Source organism: Stegostoma tigrinum, chromosome 34 (genome assembly GCF_030684315.1).
Source record: "Stegostoma tigrinum isolate sSteTig4 chromosome 34, sSteTig4.hap1, whole genome shotgun sequence".
Taxonomy (NCBI): domain Eukaryota; kingdom Metazoa; phylum Chordata; class Chondrichthyes; order Orectolobiformes; family Stegostomatidae; genus Stegostoma; species Stegostoma tigrinum.
The window spans coordinates 451788-468980 of record NC_081387.1 but is presented as its reverse complement, the minus strand read 5'-3'; the positions used below and the strand labels follow the sequence as shown (position 1 = coordinate 468980).

General features: G+C 40.4%; 1 protein-coding gene across 1 annotated transcript; it reads left to right on the top strand.

Moving 5' to 3' along the window:
• Positions 1–228: 228 nt before the first annotated feature.
• On the top strand, positions 229–3515 carry LOC125446664 (probable G-protein coupled receptor 139). Its single transcript, XM_048520408.1, has 2 exons — positions 229–403; positions 2384–3515. The coding sequence occupies exons 1-2, from the start codon at positions 274–276 to the stop codon at positions 3283–3285; spliced, it is 1032 nt and encodes a 343-aa protein (XP_048376365.1). The 5' UTR covers positions 229–273; the 3' UTR covers positions 3286–3515.
• Positions 3516–17193: the final 13678 nt, after the last annotated feature.

Genomic DNA, 17193 nt, shown 5'->3' with positions numbered 1-17193 from the left:
CCTTTTCACTTTCCACTGTTTTCATGTGAGATGGGAGGTGTGGGGATTTGATTACAAATAGATCATAATAAGAGCAGATTTATTTTGAAAAATTATCATTTTATAGGTGTCTTCCCTCTCACAGGATATCAATCCCTGAGGATGGTGTTTGTGTCATCAGAGAATTTGTTTTTTGTTAAAAACCAGGAACTATTTCAATGTGTTGTTTCTTATTGTTAGTGAGGGCATCACCTCAGATAAGTGCGGAGACCTACAGTTCATTAGGAGGAGAAAATGGGACAGAATTTCAAATTCAATATCTCAGTCACACTTTTACTAAACATATATAAGGAACGGATCACAAATTTACTGTTCAACATTCAAAAGATTTATTATCCTGTCATGGCAGCTATTGCTGTTCCTGGTAAGTCTTTCCAATTTTACATCCAATAATCTAAAATAACTGTAACTGTTGTCTACATTTACTGTCTTGCTCTTACTGCTAAGGCTGTTGCTTCAATTCAGTGATGCTATCCTTCTAAATATGTCCAATACAGTTTTCACTTTATAACTATTTCAGTTGGTTTCCTGTGGTCTTATCTTTTACCCTTCATGATGATACTATGACAGAGTGATTCATTTATTTTTCAGACTTCCGGAAATCAAGCATTTTACATTTCGCTATTATTCCATAAGATGTGATTTTACAAATCCTTGGGGTTTTGTCATTACCAAATAGAAATAACACCATAAAGACAGTCGTAAACTGAAAAAGAACTGTTAAATTAGTAGAGGCACAAATAATCCAGTGAGAAGATATGATGCATCTCATTTTACAGCACAGAGCTCCATTAAAACAAAATATGACTTCATTATGATTTTGCCATGAGTCTTTCTCAGTTTGTGCGACTACAATGCTGACTTCAAAATTATGGGTCTTATTCAACATTTCAGTGTTCAAACCAGATGCCCAGGGTGATGTTCTATTGCAATTCCAGGAAATGGTGCACTTGAGAATTGCTGAAAAGCGCATGCATTTTTCAGCAATAATTACACTTTGTAGTCCTGAAGTATTACATTTTTGGAGCATTTGTGCTGTTAATGAAACATTAACCAAAGGCCTACCAGTGACCATAGAATTTAATGTTGCTAGTTTTAAGAATCGCAGCAGACTTGTTTAATGTGTTTTGGCCAATGGCCATTGTTTGTGTGTTGTTTAGCACCAATTTGTTCAATCTGAAGTTCACCAATTGCTTATTTTCTTTCATAACTTCTAAACGTATTGGTACGTGGAATGTTCTTAGTTGACTTTTAAGTTCTTGGGTTTGTCCACTTGTCTTCAAAAGTGTGACTTAAATATAAATATGGGTTTGTATATGTTTGCATCCAGTGCTAAAAATGGAAAGGAATTGGAAATTATTTGCCTTGTAACCAGTATGTGACAAAGAAATGGCAAATGAATCAAAGATTCACAAAGTGTTGCAGTGTCGAAGTGTGTTCACTGTCTTGTTAAATGATCATCATCACCTAACACCAATCTCATTTTTTCCCTCATAATGTTACACATTGATCCTATATGACAAGTCATTCAATTCTTCTTGAATGCTTCAATCGAATCTGCCTCCAACACATTTCCAGGCAATGCACTCCAGACCATAACTGTACGCTGATCTAAAAAATCTTTTTTTGCAGAGCATTTTAAATCTAAACTGTCTTGTTGTTCTTCATTTTATGTTCTTGCTACCAAGTCTATTCATCTCATTTATTTTGTTGACAGCCTCTATGAGATCTCCATTTATTCGTTTTCACTCTGTGGAGGACAGTCGTAACTTGTTCAATAAATCATCATAACCTAGTTCCCGTGATTGCGATTTTAATGATGCCCCATCCATGGAACCATTCATGTAAAGAGCTTCTTTACTGTTTCCAAATGTACACAATGTTTCAGTTGATGTAATAACTTTCTGAGCCATATTCAACATTCACCGCTTTGCTCTTGCACTCTTTGCCACTGTTACTGAAGCTGAGCAAAGTGCATGCTTTACTTGTTACTCTCCAGCTCTATCAAAAAGCAGCAAGAGAAGAAGTTGCTAACTGGTAGGTTATATTGGTATGCAGGTGCAGCACAAATGGTTTATGATCTTATTTACCTCAATATATCCAACCCAGAAGAGATTCCTTTTCCGCAGCTTTGTGACGAGGTTCAGCGGGGATTGATTGTCTTCCTTGCTGTATGCTTAGTGATAAACTGCAAGATGTGGATGAATATTTTCCCTGTTATACATGATTCATTGTGTGGCACCACTACTCTATTTAAATTGATGCTTCCTTCCAAAGTTTACCTTTTAAACATACCACCATGCAAATTGTCACATACCAATGTTGTTTCTTTGCCTCCTTACAGTTAACGTCATAACAATTTTCATCCTGACTGGGGGAAAATGTGGGCTCTCCAAATGTGTCACTCGATACCTCATAGCCATGGCAGCAGCTGATCTAATGGTTGTCATCAGTGATTTGATACTACGGCAAATATCTATTCTTTACCCAGAACACTTTACCATCCTGCTCTCACTTCCTTTGTGTAACATACATGCTGTCATCTTGTTTACAACAACTGACTGTTCTGTCTGGTTCACTGTCACTTTTACTTTTGATCGATTTGTGGCTATTTGTTGTCAGAAGCTGAAAAAAAGATATTGCACAGAGAAGACAGCAGCTGTGGTTTTGGGAACAGTGACTGCATTGAGTTGTTTAAAGGACATCACCTGGTATTTTATGTTCACGGGTAAATATTGGCTTGCGAACCTTCCGTGGTTTTGTGATGCAACGTGGAACGTTCGGAATTCCCGGGTCTGGGGAACAATTGAGTTCCTTCACTATATTCTTACTCCAGGAGTCCCTTTTGTTCTGATACTGCTACTCAACGCTTTAACAATCCGACACATCTCAGTTGCCAGCAGAGCCCGCAGGAGACTCCAAGTTCACAGCAGTGGGAAAAGAATAAAAGACCCAGAGATGGAGAATAGAAGAAAATCCATAATTTTGCTTTTTCTTATTTCAGCGAATTTCATACTGCTATGGGCAATTTTCATGTTTTTTTCCATATGGAACAGAATGTGGTTTTTGGGTTATTGTTCTGTATTTTTACCAAATTTTGTGCAAGAAATAGGATTCATGTTCCAGCTTCTTAGCTGCTGCACAAACAGTTGCATATATGCTGTAACACAAAGTAAATTCAGAGAGCAATTTAAAAATGCAGTGAAATACCCCTTACATGTTATTCTTAAAATGATGAAATTATAAGTAGTCCTGAACACTTTCCAGTTTCCAAGCTTAGTCAAATGTCATGCATTTTCTTGCAAGCCTTATGGCCCTAGTATCCACAGTGAAAAACTGTTGATGAGGTCCTTTGTTCTCGTCGAGGATCTCTGAAATTGCCACAGTGAAGCTGAGCAGATATCCCCAAAATCCAAGAAATGCTCTGCTTTCTCTCCACAATACCAATGACAACTTAATGGTTTTTTGTTTGACCAGTTAACAGATAAAAAAGGTGTGGGATGAGATGGCTTAATAAATAAAGGATTGTTGCACTTACACGGTGATATTTGCATATTTCTTTATCAATTGCTGATACATAACATGTCTTTTCTTCTCTCAGACAGATTATGTGATACAGACAAAGCAAGAACTTACTTGTGACCATTTATGATATTTCCACTTATGTTATACCTTTCACGTTTCAGCAGAGAAACATTCAATGATATTTACTTACCACGAGTAAATTTGCAGAAAATGTCCCATACTGCTATGGGCAATTTTCATGTTTTTTTCCATATGGAACAGAATGTGGTTTTTGGGTTATTGTTCTGTATTTTTACCAAATTTTGAGCAAGAAATAGGATTCATGTTCCAGCTGCTTAGCTGCTGCACAAACACTTGCATATATGCCACACTGTTTTTTGCATATTATAGTTGCCTATTGTGAAATTTACAATACACTAAGTTCTCTCATGCTCATACCTTTGGGTGGCCCTATGTCTCTGATTCCTCTCTGGGAAGGAGTCATCGTATTCAGCTGCATGGCACCCATCCAAGTTCCGGTCATTTCAGAGGGAGCAAAATACTTTTGGGAACTTCCAGACTGTTGTCTTAAATGACAAACCCCTTATAGTAATGTTATTTTAGATTTTCCAACCATTTGAAACATCTTCACAGAACTTACACTCTCAGGCACTTGAGAAGTTGATGTGCTTCAGGGTTGTCAACTCTCAATCATTCCCAACTCTAATTCGTAAATGTTCAACACATTAAACTTCTGATCTGAAAATCTTTCCATAACCAAAACCAAACAAATGAACATGTGACGATACTGCGGCTTTCCAAGGCATATTTTGTTCCTTTTTTAATGGGGGCTAAAACCACAGTACCAAATGATTTGTTCCAAGCCAAAACAGAAAGGTAATTGGCTGGGAAGGCTTTGGTTTTCTTTTTAAAGTCAGAACAATAAAAAAAACAGTATGAATGGGTAGAGTCAGGTACCCACAGATCCAGAGTTTAGTTTAGCTTTCAGCCATTGCTGGGCATATTTGAAGCTGGTTATCCAAGCCATTGCATTTTCCCTCTTTCACAGGTACAATTGCGGGTTCTCTTCCTGCTGCCGGAATCGTACGTGAGACAACTTATTTCACTAAATTTGCCTTGACCATGGGCACATTTATGGTATCTTACAATGTTGCAACAGTTGCTGTGTAGTCTTTTAAATGTTCGAATATTGTGTTTTTTTTGTTTCTAAGAGAGTTAAAGTGAGGCCAATTCACCTGTCTTTTCATTGTATTTTGAAGGAACAAACTTTTTTTTTTCTCTCAAAGCCGAGTAGTGCAACCAATCAAATTACTTCTGGAACATAAGGACCTTACATTTTCCGGTAATTAAGAAAAAGTTAGGTTCCAGGTAATATCCTTGATATATTCAAAGTTGTTCTGGTCTGTTGCATAACAAAGATTCTCTGCAAAATGGCTGGGAGGCAGAGGGATTGCTTGGTGACTTGTGAAATTGAGTCTCTGGTCAAGAAAAAAAGAAGGAAGCAGATGTTGTGCATAGACAGCTGGGACAGAGTGAATCCCCAAAACAATATCAGGGCTGTAGGATTATACTCAAGAGGCGAATCATGAAGGCAAAAAGGAGACATGAGAAAACTGGCAAACAAGGTTAAGGAGAATCTGAAGAGATCTGTAAATATATTAAGGTCAAAAGAGTAAAGAGGGAGAGAATAGGGCACCGTGAAAGTGAACAAGGCCACCAACGTGTCGAACTGGAAAAGATTGATGAGACTCTAAAGCAATACTTTGCCTGAGTGTTTACTCTGAAGAAGGATACTGAAGCTAGGGAACTTGGAGAAATATATATTGATGTCTTGAAAATTGATCATATTACATGGGCTGAGTTGATGGGCGTTAAAAAATGGGTGGGTAAATTCCAGGAACATGATCAGACGCTTTGCAGAACTTTGTGGGAAGTGAAGGAAGTGATTGCTGGGCCCATGGCTAAGATGTTAGTTACATCAATCACCGTGGGTGAGGTGCCAGATGACTGGAGGTTAGCTAACATGGTGACATTGTTGAACAAAGGCTGTATGGAAAAGATACTATAAGGAACTATAGATCAGTGAGCCTGAGTGCAATTTGGGGTCAGTTGTTGTAGTAGATGCTGAGGGGCAGGTTTTACATTCATTTCAAAAGGAAGGGACAGATTATGAGATAGTCAACAAGATAGCTCTGCACCCTCTCCAAAGTAACAGCATCCTTTTGATAATGTGGCGACCTGAACTGTACACAGTACTCTAAATGTGGCCGAACCAAAGTCTTATACACCTGTAACGTGAACTGTCAACTCTTGTTCTCAATACCCTGCCGATGAAGGAAAGCATGTCGTATGCCTTCTTGACCTCTCTATTGACCTGTACTGCCATCTTCAGGGAACAATGGACCTGAACACCCAGATCTCTCTGTACATCAATTTTCCCCAGGACTTTTCCATTTAATGTACAGTTCACTCTTGAATTAGATCTTGCAAAATGCATCACCTCGCAATTGCCTGGATTGAACACTATCTGCCATTTATCTGCCCAACTCTCCAATCTATCTATATTCTGCTGTAATCCCTGACAGTCCCCTTCACTATCTACTACTCCACCAATCTTCGTGTCATCTGCAAACTTGCCATGGGGCACCTTATCAAATGCCTTACTGACTTCCATTTGATGAAAAATTGCATCAGAAAATGAGAACAAAAAGGGCCGAACTCAAGGTTCTGGGGTTAAGGCTAATTTCAATAAGATCAGGTGTGTTTTGGCCAGAGTGGACAAGGAGCAGATATCTTTTGGGAAATTTTTATCGGAACATTGAAATGCTTTCAAGAAGTAAATAGTGAGAAAACAAGGCCAATATGATTCAATAAACTGTATGTGTGGGACCATTAAATCTGTGGCCTCCCTAGACACCGAGGACTGTACAACCTTGAATCCAGATGAAAACGAATTTTTATGGCGGATACCAAGGACTTGGGATAATAGAGGTATTAGAGGAGAATGGAGTGTACAAAAGAGATATTGAAAAGGAGATTAGGAGAGATAAAAGGAGACTTGAAAAGATACTAGCAGATAAAATTAAGAGAAATCCTAAGCTGGCTTGCAGGTACATCAATGGTAAAAGAATAATGAGGAAAACACCACGGTTCGTTAAGGATCAATGCGGTAAATTGTGTATGCAGTCAGGGGATGTTGGTAGGATTCTAAATCATTGCTTTGTGAGAGCGTTTGTGAGTGAGAATGATGATGTGAGTATAGAAAATTGACAAAAGGAATATGATATACTGTAATCAAATAGCACAGTCAACATTTTCAGTGGCCTTGCACGCGTCAAAGTCGATTGGTTAGTTTTAGGGATAACCCAAAATCTGCACATTTAGATAAAATATATCCGAGTTTGTGTGGGGGCAAGGAAGGAAAAAGCAGAGTCCCCTGAAAATATATTCAATTCCAATTTGTCCACAGAATCAATGCCAGAGGACTGGGGGGGGGGGGGGGGGGGGGGCAGTCCATGTGGTGCCATTATTCAAGAAGGGAGTGAAGGATGAGCAAGGAAATTACAAATCTTACAAGTCTTCCCTCGGTATTGGGGAACTATTATAAATAATTCTGAGGCACAAAATGAATCCACATTTAGTGAGGCAGGGATAAATGAAGAAGAGTTTTGTTAGGTAGGTGTCATGTCTGGCCATCTTAATTTTATCGTTTGAAGAGGTAACCTGGCTTATAGGTAAGGAATACTTTTGACGTAGTCCACATGGATTCGCAATGTCTTTGAGAAAGTCTCACTTGTGTGAATGATCGTGATGGTAGGTAACTATGGTAAAATAGATGTACAGTTGACTGAGTGACAGGGAACAAAGAATGATGTTTGAGGAGTAGTTTGCTGTGTCGAATTCTCCACTCAGTGTGCAGTTCCCATTATCTCTCTCAAATAGTATATTTGCTTTTATTATAAAAGGCAGAGAGATTAAATGAAGGGAGGTGATGCTGGTGCTTCATTACCAAATGTTTAAACCTTTTTTTTATCGACACATCATATAAAGCATCGTATCGAGATACATCACTGCTTGGTGTGGGATCTGGCGTGCGCAAGACAGCAAGAAATAACAGCAATTTGGAGACAGTAAGGACTGTAGATTCTGGAAGCCTGAGTCAATAGATGTTAATCTGCAAAACATACCAGCTCAGACAGCATTCGAGGAGCAGAAAAGTCTACATTTTGGGCTGAAACCCTTCATCAGTGCTGGCAAGGATGAGGGAACCCAGACCTAAATAGAGGGAGGATGTGGGGCTGGGGAAGGATAGGTGCACTGGTAGGTGGATGCAGCTAGGACGTTATTGTGATTGGTCAGTGGGGTGGCTGGTGCAGACAGATGAGTAGGAAGATGCACAGTTTAGGTCAGGTCAGGGAGACGGGGCGGGGCTGAACATGGGATAAGGCTGGGGTTGGAGGAATTTTGAAGTTTGTGAAATCAATGTTGAGTCCAATGGCTGTCAGGTCATAAGGCGAAATATCGGGTGCTGTTCCTCCAGTTTATATTTGGCCTCACTCTGAGAGTGGAGGAGGCCAAGGATGGACACGTCGCCAGGCGAATAGCAGTTTTGAACACAGCCCAGTTCATCACGCAAACCTCTTTCCATCCACTGACTCTGACTGTGTGTCCAGCTGTCTCGGGAATGCAGTCCATATAAATCAAAGACCCCTCCAATACCAGTTATACTCTCTTCCAACCTTTTCCATCAGGCAGAATATACAACAGTTTGAACTTATGTAACAACAGAATCAATAACAGCTTCTTCCCCACTGTTATCAGACTTTTGAATGGACCGGTCAGATGTTATTTGATCTCTTACCGCAACATCTCTCACAACACTCTCTTCTGTACTCTGTTCTGTTACCCTAAAGTACTTATGTATGGTATGATCTGTCTGCTTAGCACTCATAACAACGATTTTCACTGTGTCTCAGTACATGTGACAACATTAAATCAACTCAGAACAAATGAAATGAAATCAAACTGTGTAAAATGATGCATAAGGCCACAGAGTTTTGTTCTGCAGTTCTAAAATCAACATTTTCAGAGGGATGGGATTAGACAGAAGAAGGTGCAAAGGAGAGTTACCAGAATGATGGTGACAGAGTTTTAGCTGGCAGGAGTGATTGAACAGTCTGCGATTTGCTTCCTTCAGAACAGTGGAGATTGAGAGGAGACATGATTGAGGAGCGGAGTCAGGGCAGGCAAGATGAAACATTTCCCCATTATGGAGTGTTCAGTGATGGGCAACACAATTTACAGTAAGAGACAAAATATTTATAGGAAATGTAATGCAACACATTTTTACATACATGCTGAAATCTGGAATTCACTGTAAATATGAGTGGAAGAGGTAATTAAAATTATTTGGATGTGCAATAAATGCATACAAGGCGAAGGGTCAAGTGCTGGTAAATGGGTTTAGAATAGTTAGGTATTCAGCACATCCCTCACATTCCTGGATCTCTCAGTCTCCATCTCAGGCAACCAGCTTGTAACTGATGTCCATTTCAAGCCCACCGACTCCCACAGCTACCTAGAATACACCTCCTCCCACCCACCCTCCTGCAAAAATTCCATCCCCTATTCCCAATTCCTCCGCCTCCGCCGCATCTGCTCCCACGATAAGACATTCCACTCCCGCACATCCCAGATGTCCAAGTTCTTCAAGGACCGCAACTTTCACCCCACAGTGATCGAGAACGCCCTTGACCGCGTCTCCCGCATTTCCCACAACACATCCCTCACACCCCGCCCCCATCACAACCGCCCAAAGAGGATCCCCCTCGTTCTCACACACCACCCCACCAACCTCCGGATACAACGCATCATCCTCCGACACTTCCACCGTCTACAATCCGACCCCACCACCCAAGACATTTTTCCGTCCCCACCCCTGTCTGCTTTGCGGGGAGACCACTCTCTCCGTGACTCCCTTGTTCGCTCCACACTGCCCTCCAACCCCACCACACCCGGCACCTTCCCCTGCAACCGCAGGAAATGCTACACTTGCCCCCACACCTCCTCCCTCACCCCTATCCCAGGCCCCAAGATGACATTCCACATTAAGCAGAAGTTCACCTGCACATCTGCTAATGTGGTATACTGCATCCACTGTACCCGGTGTGGCTTCCTCTACATTGGGGAAACCAAGCAGAGGCTTGGAGACCACTTTGCAGAACACCTCCGCTCAGTTCGCAACAAACTACTGCAACTCCCAGTCACAAACCATTTCCACTCCCCCTCCCATTCTTTAGATGACATGTCCATCATGGGCCTCCTGCACTGCCACAATGATGCCACCCGAAGGTTGCAGGAACAGCAACTCATATTCCGCCTGGGAACCCTGCAGCCTAATGGTATCAATGTGGACTTCACCAGTTTCAAAATCTCCCCTTCCCCTACTGCATCCCTAAACCAGCCCAGTTCGTCCCCTCCCCCCACTGCACCACACAACCAGCCCAGCTCTTCCCCTCCACCCACTGCGTCCCAAAACCAGTCCAACCTGTCTCTGCCTCCTTAACCTGTTCTTCCTCTCACCCATCCCTTCCTCCCACCCCAAGCCGCACCCCCATCTACCTACTAACCTCATCCCACCTCCTTGACCTGTCCGTCTTCCCTGGACTGACCTATCCCCTCCCTACCTCCCCACCTATACTCTCTCCACCTATCTTCTTTGCTCTCCATCTTCGGTCCGCCTCCCCCTTTCTCCCTATTTATTCCAGAACCCTCACCCCATCCCCCTCTCTGATGAAGGGTCTAGGCCCGAAACGTCAGCTTTTGTGCTCCTGAGATGCTGCTTGGCCTGCTGTGTTCATCCAGCCTCACATTGTATCATCTTGGATTCTCCAGCATCTGCAGTTCCCATTATCTCAGGTATTTACTTCTGCCTGGTGCTGGTGCAATAGACATTTTTTCCTTGCTGTAGGTCTCCTTGAATTTATGATGCATGTTCCTGGCTGCATTTAATCTAAGCTAGTTTGAGACAAAAGGTGATATCAACATCCCCTTAGTGATTTTTTTTAAAGTCCTGTTTCACCTGCAGACTTCAATTCTGATGCAAATTAGTTTTGCACATTATCTGTTTGTTTTTAAAGAATATTTTAAAGAATTATTGCTAGTCTTATGGCAGGTGGTTTGGGTTCATCTATTTTTCCTGATTATTTCTTGACATTGATTGTCTCTGCAGACAATTGCTCTTGCTGCAAGGGCAAGTCCTGAAAAGAGTGTAATTTTGTTTTTATTTTTGCTTTCACTGTTTAATTTCTGTAGAATTTGAAACAAATGTTTGTGCCTCATTTTATCTGGTTTCTCAACATAATATCCAAAGTACATATTATTTGTGAGATATCAGGAATTGCAGACGCTGGAGGATCTGAGGAAGGGTCTAGGCCTGAGATGTAGGCCTTCCTGCTCCTCATGCTGCTTGGCCTGCTGTGTTCGTCCAGCTTCGCACCTTGTGATCTCTTATATATTATTTGAGTCTTTTATACTTTCCATTACCATATTTAAATTTTTGATCGGTTCTTTTTCTGTTCCCCTCTCCATGCTTTGTGAAGGAACCTGACAATTTCAGTTTTTGTGAACATTAAGTTCATGGACTGTGCATTGTTTACTTCAAATTCTGGGACATTTTATTTTTGTGGAGACACAATTACAATAATACAATACTCTCCACTGTTAAAAGACCAAAAAAACTGTCAGCAAATGTTCAGAATTAGAATCAGAAGTGAATGCAGTAAGTATGACAGGTAACAGTGACAGTGAGAGAAAAGTTCATACAGCAACAGACTGCTTTGCCTGTTTCACCATCAAATTTACCTTTGTTTGTCTTGTTGCTATTTGTTGTCAGAAGCTGAAAAGCAGACATTGCACAGTGAAAACAATAGCTATGGTTTTGAAAACGGTGACTGTGGTAAGCTGTACAAAGGACATCACCTGGTATTCCATGTTCACAGGTAAATGTTGGCTTGTGAACCCTCTGCGGGTTGAAACGTTTGGAATTCCCATTCTGGGGAACATTCGAGTTTTTTTCACTACATTCTCACTCCAGGAATCACTTTTGTTCTGATGCTGCTACTCAATGCTTTAATCCGACAGTCCGACACATTTTGGTTGCCAGCAGAGCCCACAGGACAGACCAGATTCACAGCAGTGGGAAAAGAATAAAAGGCATAGAGATGGGGACTAGAAGAAAATCCAGAATTTTGTGATTAGATTAGATTCCCTACTGTGTGGAAACAGGCCCTTTGGCCCAACAAGTCCACACCACCCCTTGAAGCATCCCAACCAGAAGCATCTCCCATAACCCACACACCCCTGAACACTACGGGAAATTTAGCATGCCCGATCCACCTGGCCTGCACATCTTTGGGAATCTAAAAAAAAGTCTGACAAGTCTCGAGTGACTGTCCCCAAGCCGAGTGATGAATCAACTCACTGTCTTTAGATATGTTAGACAAACTTACTCTTCCATATCTTATTGCCAGTTTAAGACAACACAATTTAATGAACAATTGAACCTACGAATTCGGCACAGAAGAAGGTGGTCTGTGTCCTCCAGCTTGTTCCATCATGCATAAAGTCCTGGCTGAGCTGCTTGCATTTAAAGTACATTTTCAAACTGTCATAGAATCCTACAACGTGGAGACAGGCCCTTCGGCCCAAAGTGGTCCATGCCAAAAAAAAAGTCCATCCACACTAACCCCATTTCCCTGCACTTGGTCCATGACCTTCTAAACCTTTCCTATCCATGGATTCATCCAAATGTCTTTCAAGTCTCGTTAATGTACCCACCTCAACTAGTTTCACAGGCGGCTCATTCCCTATGAGTACCACCCTCTGTGTAAAAATGTTGCCCCTCAGGTTCCCATCTGTTCTTTCCCCTCTGAGCTTAAACTGGTGCCTTCTAGTCCTCGATTCCTCAACCCTGGGAAAAATACTGAGTACATTCACCCTATCCATGCCTCCTCATGATCTGATACACTCGTATAATATTCCCCCTCAGTCTCCTACATTCAAAAGAAAAATGTCCTAGCTTGTCCAATATCTCCCTATAACTCAGTCCCTTGAGTCTCGACAATGTCCTTGTAAATCTCCTCTACACGCTTTAAATACATTCTTCCTATAGCAAGGTGACCAACGCGAAAGGCGAAACTCCAAGTGTGGCCTCGCCAACATCCTATACAACTGCAACATAAGTTCGAACTTTTATACTTCTTGACTGTCCTGTCTACCTGTGGATCGGCTTTAAGAGAACCATGTGCCTGAACTCCAAGATCCCCCTGTTCCACTACACTCCTTAAAGCCCTAACGTTCACCATGAAATTCTTACCATTACTTGACTTTCTAAAATGCAACATCTCCCACGTATCTATATTCAACTTAACTTGCAATTTCTAGGCCCACATCACCAGCTGATCAGGATCCTGCTTCAAATTATGATAACCTTAAATTGCCCCACTGAATTTATATTGATTTGGCTAACACAAGCATATCTACTGTCATTCTAGAACTATTCAATAACCCCAACTCAGCCTTCTCAGATTGGGAATTCCAACATCATACAACCACTTGATATTTTTCTGAGCCATCTGACCTGAATCTACTCATCTGCATCCATAATGAGAGATCAACACTTTGAAAACAGTGCCCTAAATCTGCTCTAAAAGAGAAGAGAAAGTACCACTTTCACATCTACTTTATCAAGAATGTTGAGAACCACATAGACTTTTTCTCCATAAGAGCAGGTGATGACGCAACAGACAGAGCTTCAGAGTCTACTACACTATACAAAGAAACCATAGTCATCTGTTCATTCTCAACTCCAACTTTCTACCGTTTCCCCATAACCCTTAATTTCCTTTACTGCTTACAAATCTTTATCTTTCAGTTTTGAATATATGTAAAAAGCCGGCCTTTGTGGCAAATTTGCATTCAATAATTCTGCAGTCTCACTCACTTTTGAGAACCCCCTCACTTCTGAGATAAATGGTAAATCCCTTCCACAAACATTATTAAACCTGGACTGGATTTTCCAACAAATGACGCAACCACAACCTCTCAGCAGCTACACTATCAAGCACATAAGAATGTGATATGAATCAATATGGTCACCTCTCAATAATTACCATCTCCAATTAGTAAAAGTCCAGACTATTAAACTTCTCCTCATATGAAGGTTATTTCACACCCATAAGACCAACCTCATGAACTTTACCTGGGCTGCTTCCAATGCAAGACCATCTTCTCTGAGATAATTGGAACAAAAAAAAACAACTGTTCTATGTGTGGTCTAACTGGTGCCTTGTATCTGATTCAGACCACATCTCTATTCTTCCTTCCATTGACTCTGTTGATGCTTTCTGCTGCTTCAGGAAAGCAAATAACTTAATCAAAGACCTTCCCAGCCCAGTTATACTCTCTTCTATCCCTTTCCAAGCGGAAAAGGATACAGGGGTTTGAAAACCAGCAGATTTAAGAATAGAGATAATAGGAACTGCAGATGCTGGAGAATCCGAGATAGCAAGGTATCGAGCTGGATGAACACAGCAGGCCAAGCAGCATCTTAGGAGCAGGATTTAAGAACAGCTTCTTTCCCACTGTTATCAGAATTATGAATGGAATTCATGTCATTGAGTTAATCTTTCCCTGAACCTTCTCTGGAGCTGTAGCACTGCATTTCACATTCTGTTCTATTGCCGTGATGTAATTATGTAAAATATAATTTATCTGGTTAGTATGCAATATGATGTTTTTCACTGTGTATCGGTACATGTGACAGTAATAAATCAAATCAAATTTGCCTTCCCTATTATATAACTGTATACTAACTTTATGTGATTCTTGAATGAGAACACACAGCTCCTTTATTTATGTATTTTTTGCAGTCTCCTTTCATTTGACTCATTTGTATTTTTTTTTGCAAAAGATTCACCCATTTTTCTAAAGGCAGATAATTATGATGATGGGTATTTGTTATTATATTTATTCCACTCTGCACTAGCAAAGATATACTACCAACATTTCCTTCTTGCATGTGTTTTCAAAATATCACATACTCATGAAAGTTTTGTTCCCAGTATTCCTTTCTTTTTCGACGTTTCACTGTAATAGACATAACATAGTACACATTAACCATCAGTTATGTTGCTTTGTTCCAACTACTATATGCATTTAAGTAAAGAACCATCAACTTTGCTCTTTACCATTTTTGCTCCAGCAGGAACAGTACTTCCTAGTTTTTTAAGTTAGTGCACTCTGGCACTTACTGCTCCATTTCATTAATCATTACGGAAAGATTGGCCGTGTGATTCTGCTGTATCTTTTGTGTTTGTAAGTCTCTTATCTACTCTTCAGACCACACTCCTCTACTTACTTTAAAACATCAAAATAGAGGAGCGGGGATGTGATTGTGGTTCTCCCCTAAGTCTCTAATTCATAATTCCTGGTAGGTCAATCTGTCTCAAGTGTTCAATTTGCTAAGTTTGCTCTGAACCTCCAATAAACCTGAATTTAAATCCTGTCTTAAAAATATAACTAACATTATATCTGGGACAAGGTTTCACCAATGTCCTGTACAACTTACCCACTGCACCATTATTTTATATTCAGTTCCTCCTGTAATAATTAATATAGCTCCATTTCCATGTAAATTGCCCACTGCACTTCTCTATCAACTTGGTTGTGACCTGTGCAACACAACACAGAGACGCCACTGCATCTGATTTTGTTCTTCATTTCTATAATACTGTACTTTTTCTTATTTTTGATTCTTTCTGCTAAAGGGACCATGAGGCTGCACTAAATGAGATGAGGCTGCCGCCGAATAGGCAGCATTTTGTTATCCATCTGCCCAGAGGGCAGTTAAGAGCCAACCACATTGCTGTGGGTCTGCAGTCACATGTAGGCTAGACCAGGTAAGACTGGCAATTTCCATCCCTAAAAGACATTAGTGAACCAACTGGGTTTTTATAATTGATTTGGGGTCTTCATTAGATTCTTAATTCCAGATACTTATTGAATTCGAATTCTATCATCTGCAGTGGCGGCATTCAAACCTGGGTCCCCAAAACATTCTCTGGGTCTCAGGATTAACAGTCTGGCAACAATACCACTAAGCCATCAACTTTTTTTCATTTTGCTGTTTGCCAGATGTTTACCCACTTATTCAATAGAACAACACACATCCAGCATTTGTCCTCTTTACAATATAACTTCTTGCCCATCAATTTCATCAGTAAATTATATCTTTATTTTCTTCAACTAAGCAAATTATCAAGAATGATTCTGCAACCCAGTGCTCACTTAGTGCTCACCAACATTCATAAGAAATGAAGATGGATGCATACCTGCGAAACTCTCTCACCAACATTGCAGAATAGACAACGTTATAATCCCCTCCAATGACACTCCAATTTATAACCCAGGCTCTCTAACTAATTCTCCACTTAACAGCTACAATTGAACTATATATCAGCTAAGACATCATTCTAGATCCACAATTAAGAATTCAACCATTTAAGTCTACACTCACCATTAAATATAAATAACATATACTGTGTTTAGACTGTCCAAGCCTGAAGTCACCATTCAACTGCAGACATGTAATCGAGACCAAGTAACATGAACAATATACCTTTAAACATTAAATGTGCTCACCGAACTTTATCACATAATCTATGTGAAACCAGCAAGTCACACCCTCCAACAGCGTGTACGGCAGGACACCATCTGCCAATATCTTCATCCACAAAACTGCAATTCACATCGCAAAAACACCAATTAACATCGCTATCTCTGAAATAACATCTAAAATCCTACCTATCCTTGCTAAACACGCCAATAAATTTAAATAGAGATACACCCGAGAAATGACTACGCTTGCCTCTACCCCTCGTGCAGCTTCTTAAGGCTGACCTTTGGGGTAGTCAAAACTGAAATAATGTCTGCTTCCAACAAAGGAGATGAGGTGGTATTTCACATTGCAGTTAATGGTATTAACTTGAATACAACCTTAATGTGCTGTCAACTACAAGCATTGAAATTACATTTGGGAGGCACATATCCATACATACTATGTATGAAAAGGATTCATGGCTTCCACGGCAGTTTAAAATACTTCACTGGGAGACATGACAGTTAATTGTTCACAGAAACTCAGGAACTGATTGACAACTATGAACTCTCCCAGAGGAGGAGAAGGATGAATACAATAAAATAAGCACATCAGCAGCAAAAGTTGATGTAAAAGGCCTCTCTGTTCAGCTTTTAAATTGTGTTAGTTTCAGTGCATTAAACACCAGTAATTAATTAGAAAATTACATTTTAGTTAAAGTGTCACTATTGTTTGGTGAAATGGGTATCATCTTTGGCATTCCTGTTTTTGAGTTTCAGAATTTCCTTCAAAGGGTAGCAAAGGAAAACTAATAAACGCTGAGCATTTTAAATTGCAGGAGACATTTGGGAAAAGGCACCACATGCAGAACTATTACACAAAATTTTAATCCCTGGAACTCTGGGTTGAAAATACGATTCTTTCAGATTTTGGTATTTGGTAAATAGCTGGTAAATATCTCAGGATCGATT

What these genes read in the sequence shown, in the direction of transcription:
- LOC125446664 (XM_048520408.1), top strand. Translation starts at nt 274, where the DNA reads ATGGGACAGAATTTCAAATTCAATATCTCAGTCACACTTTTACTAAAC. An exon ending in GGCAGCTATTGCTGTTCCTG is followed by an intron (nt 404 to 2,383) that starts GTAAGTCTTTCC and finishes GCCTCCTTACAG; the next exon opens with TTAACGTCATAACAATTTTC.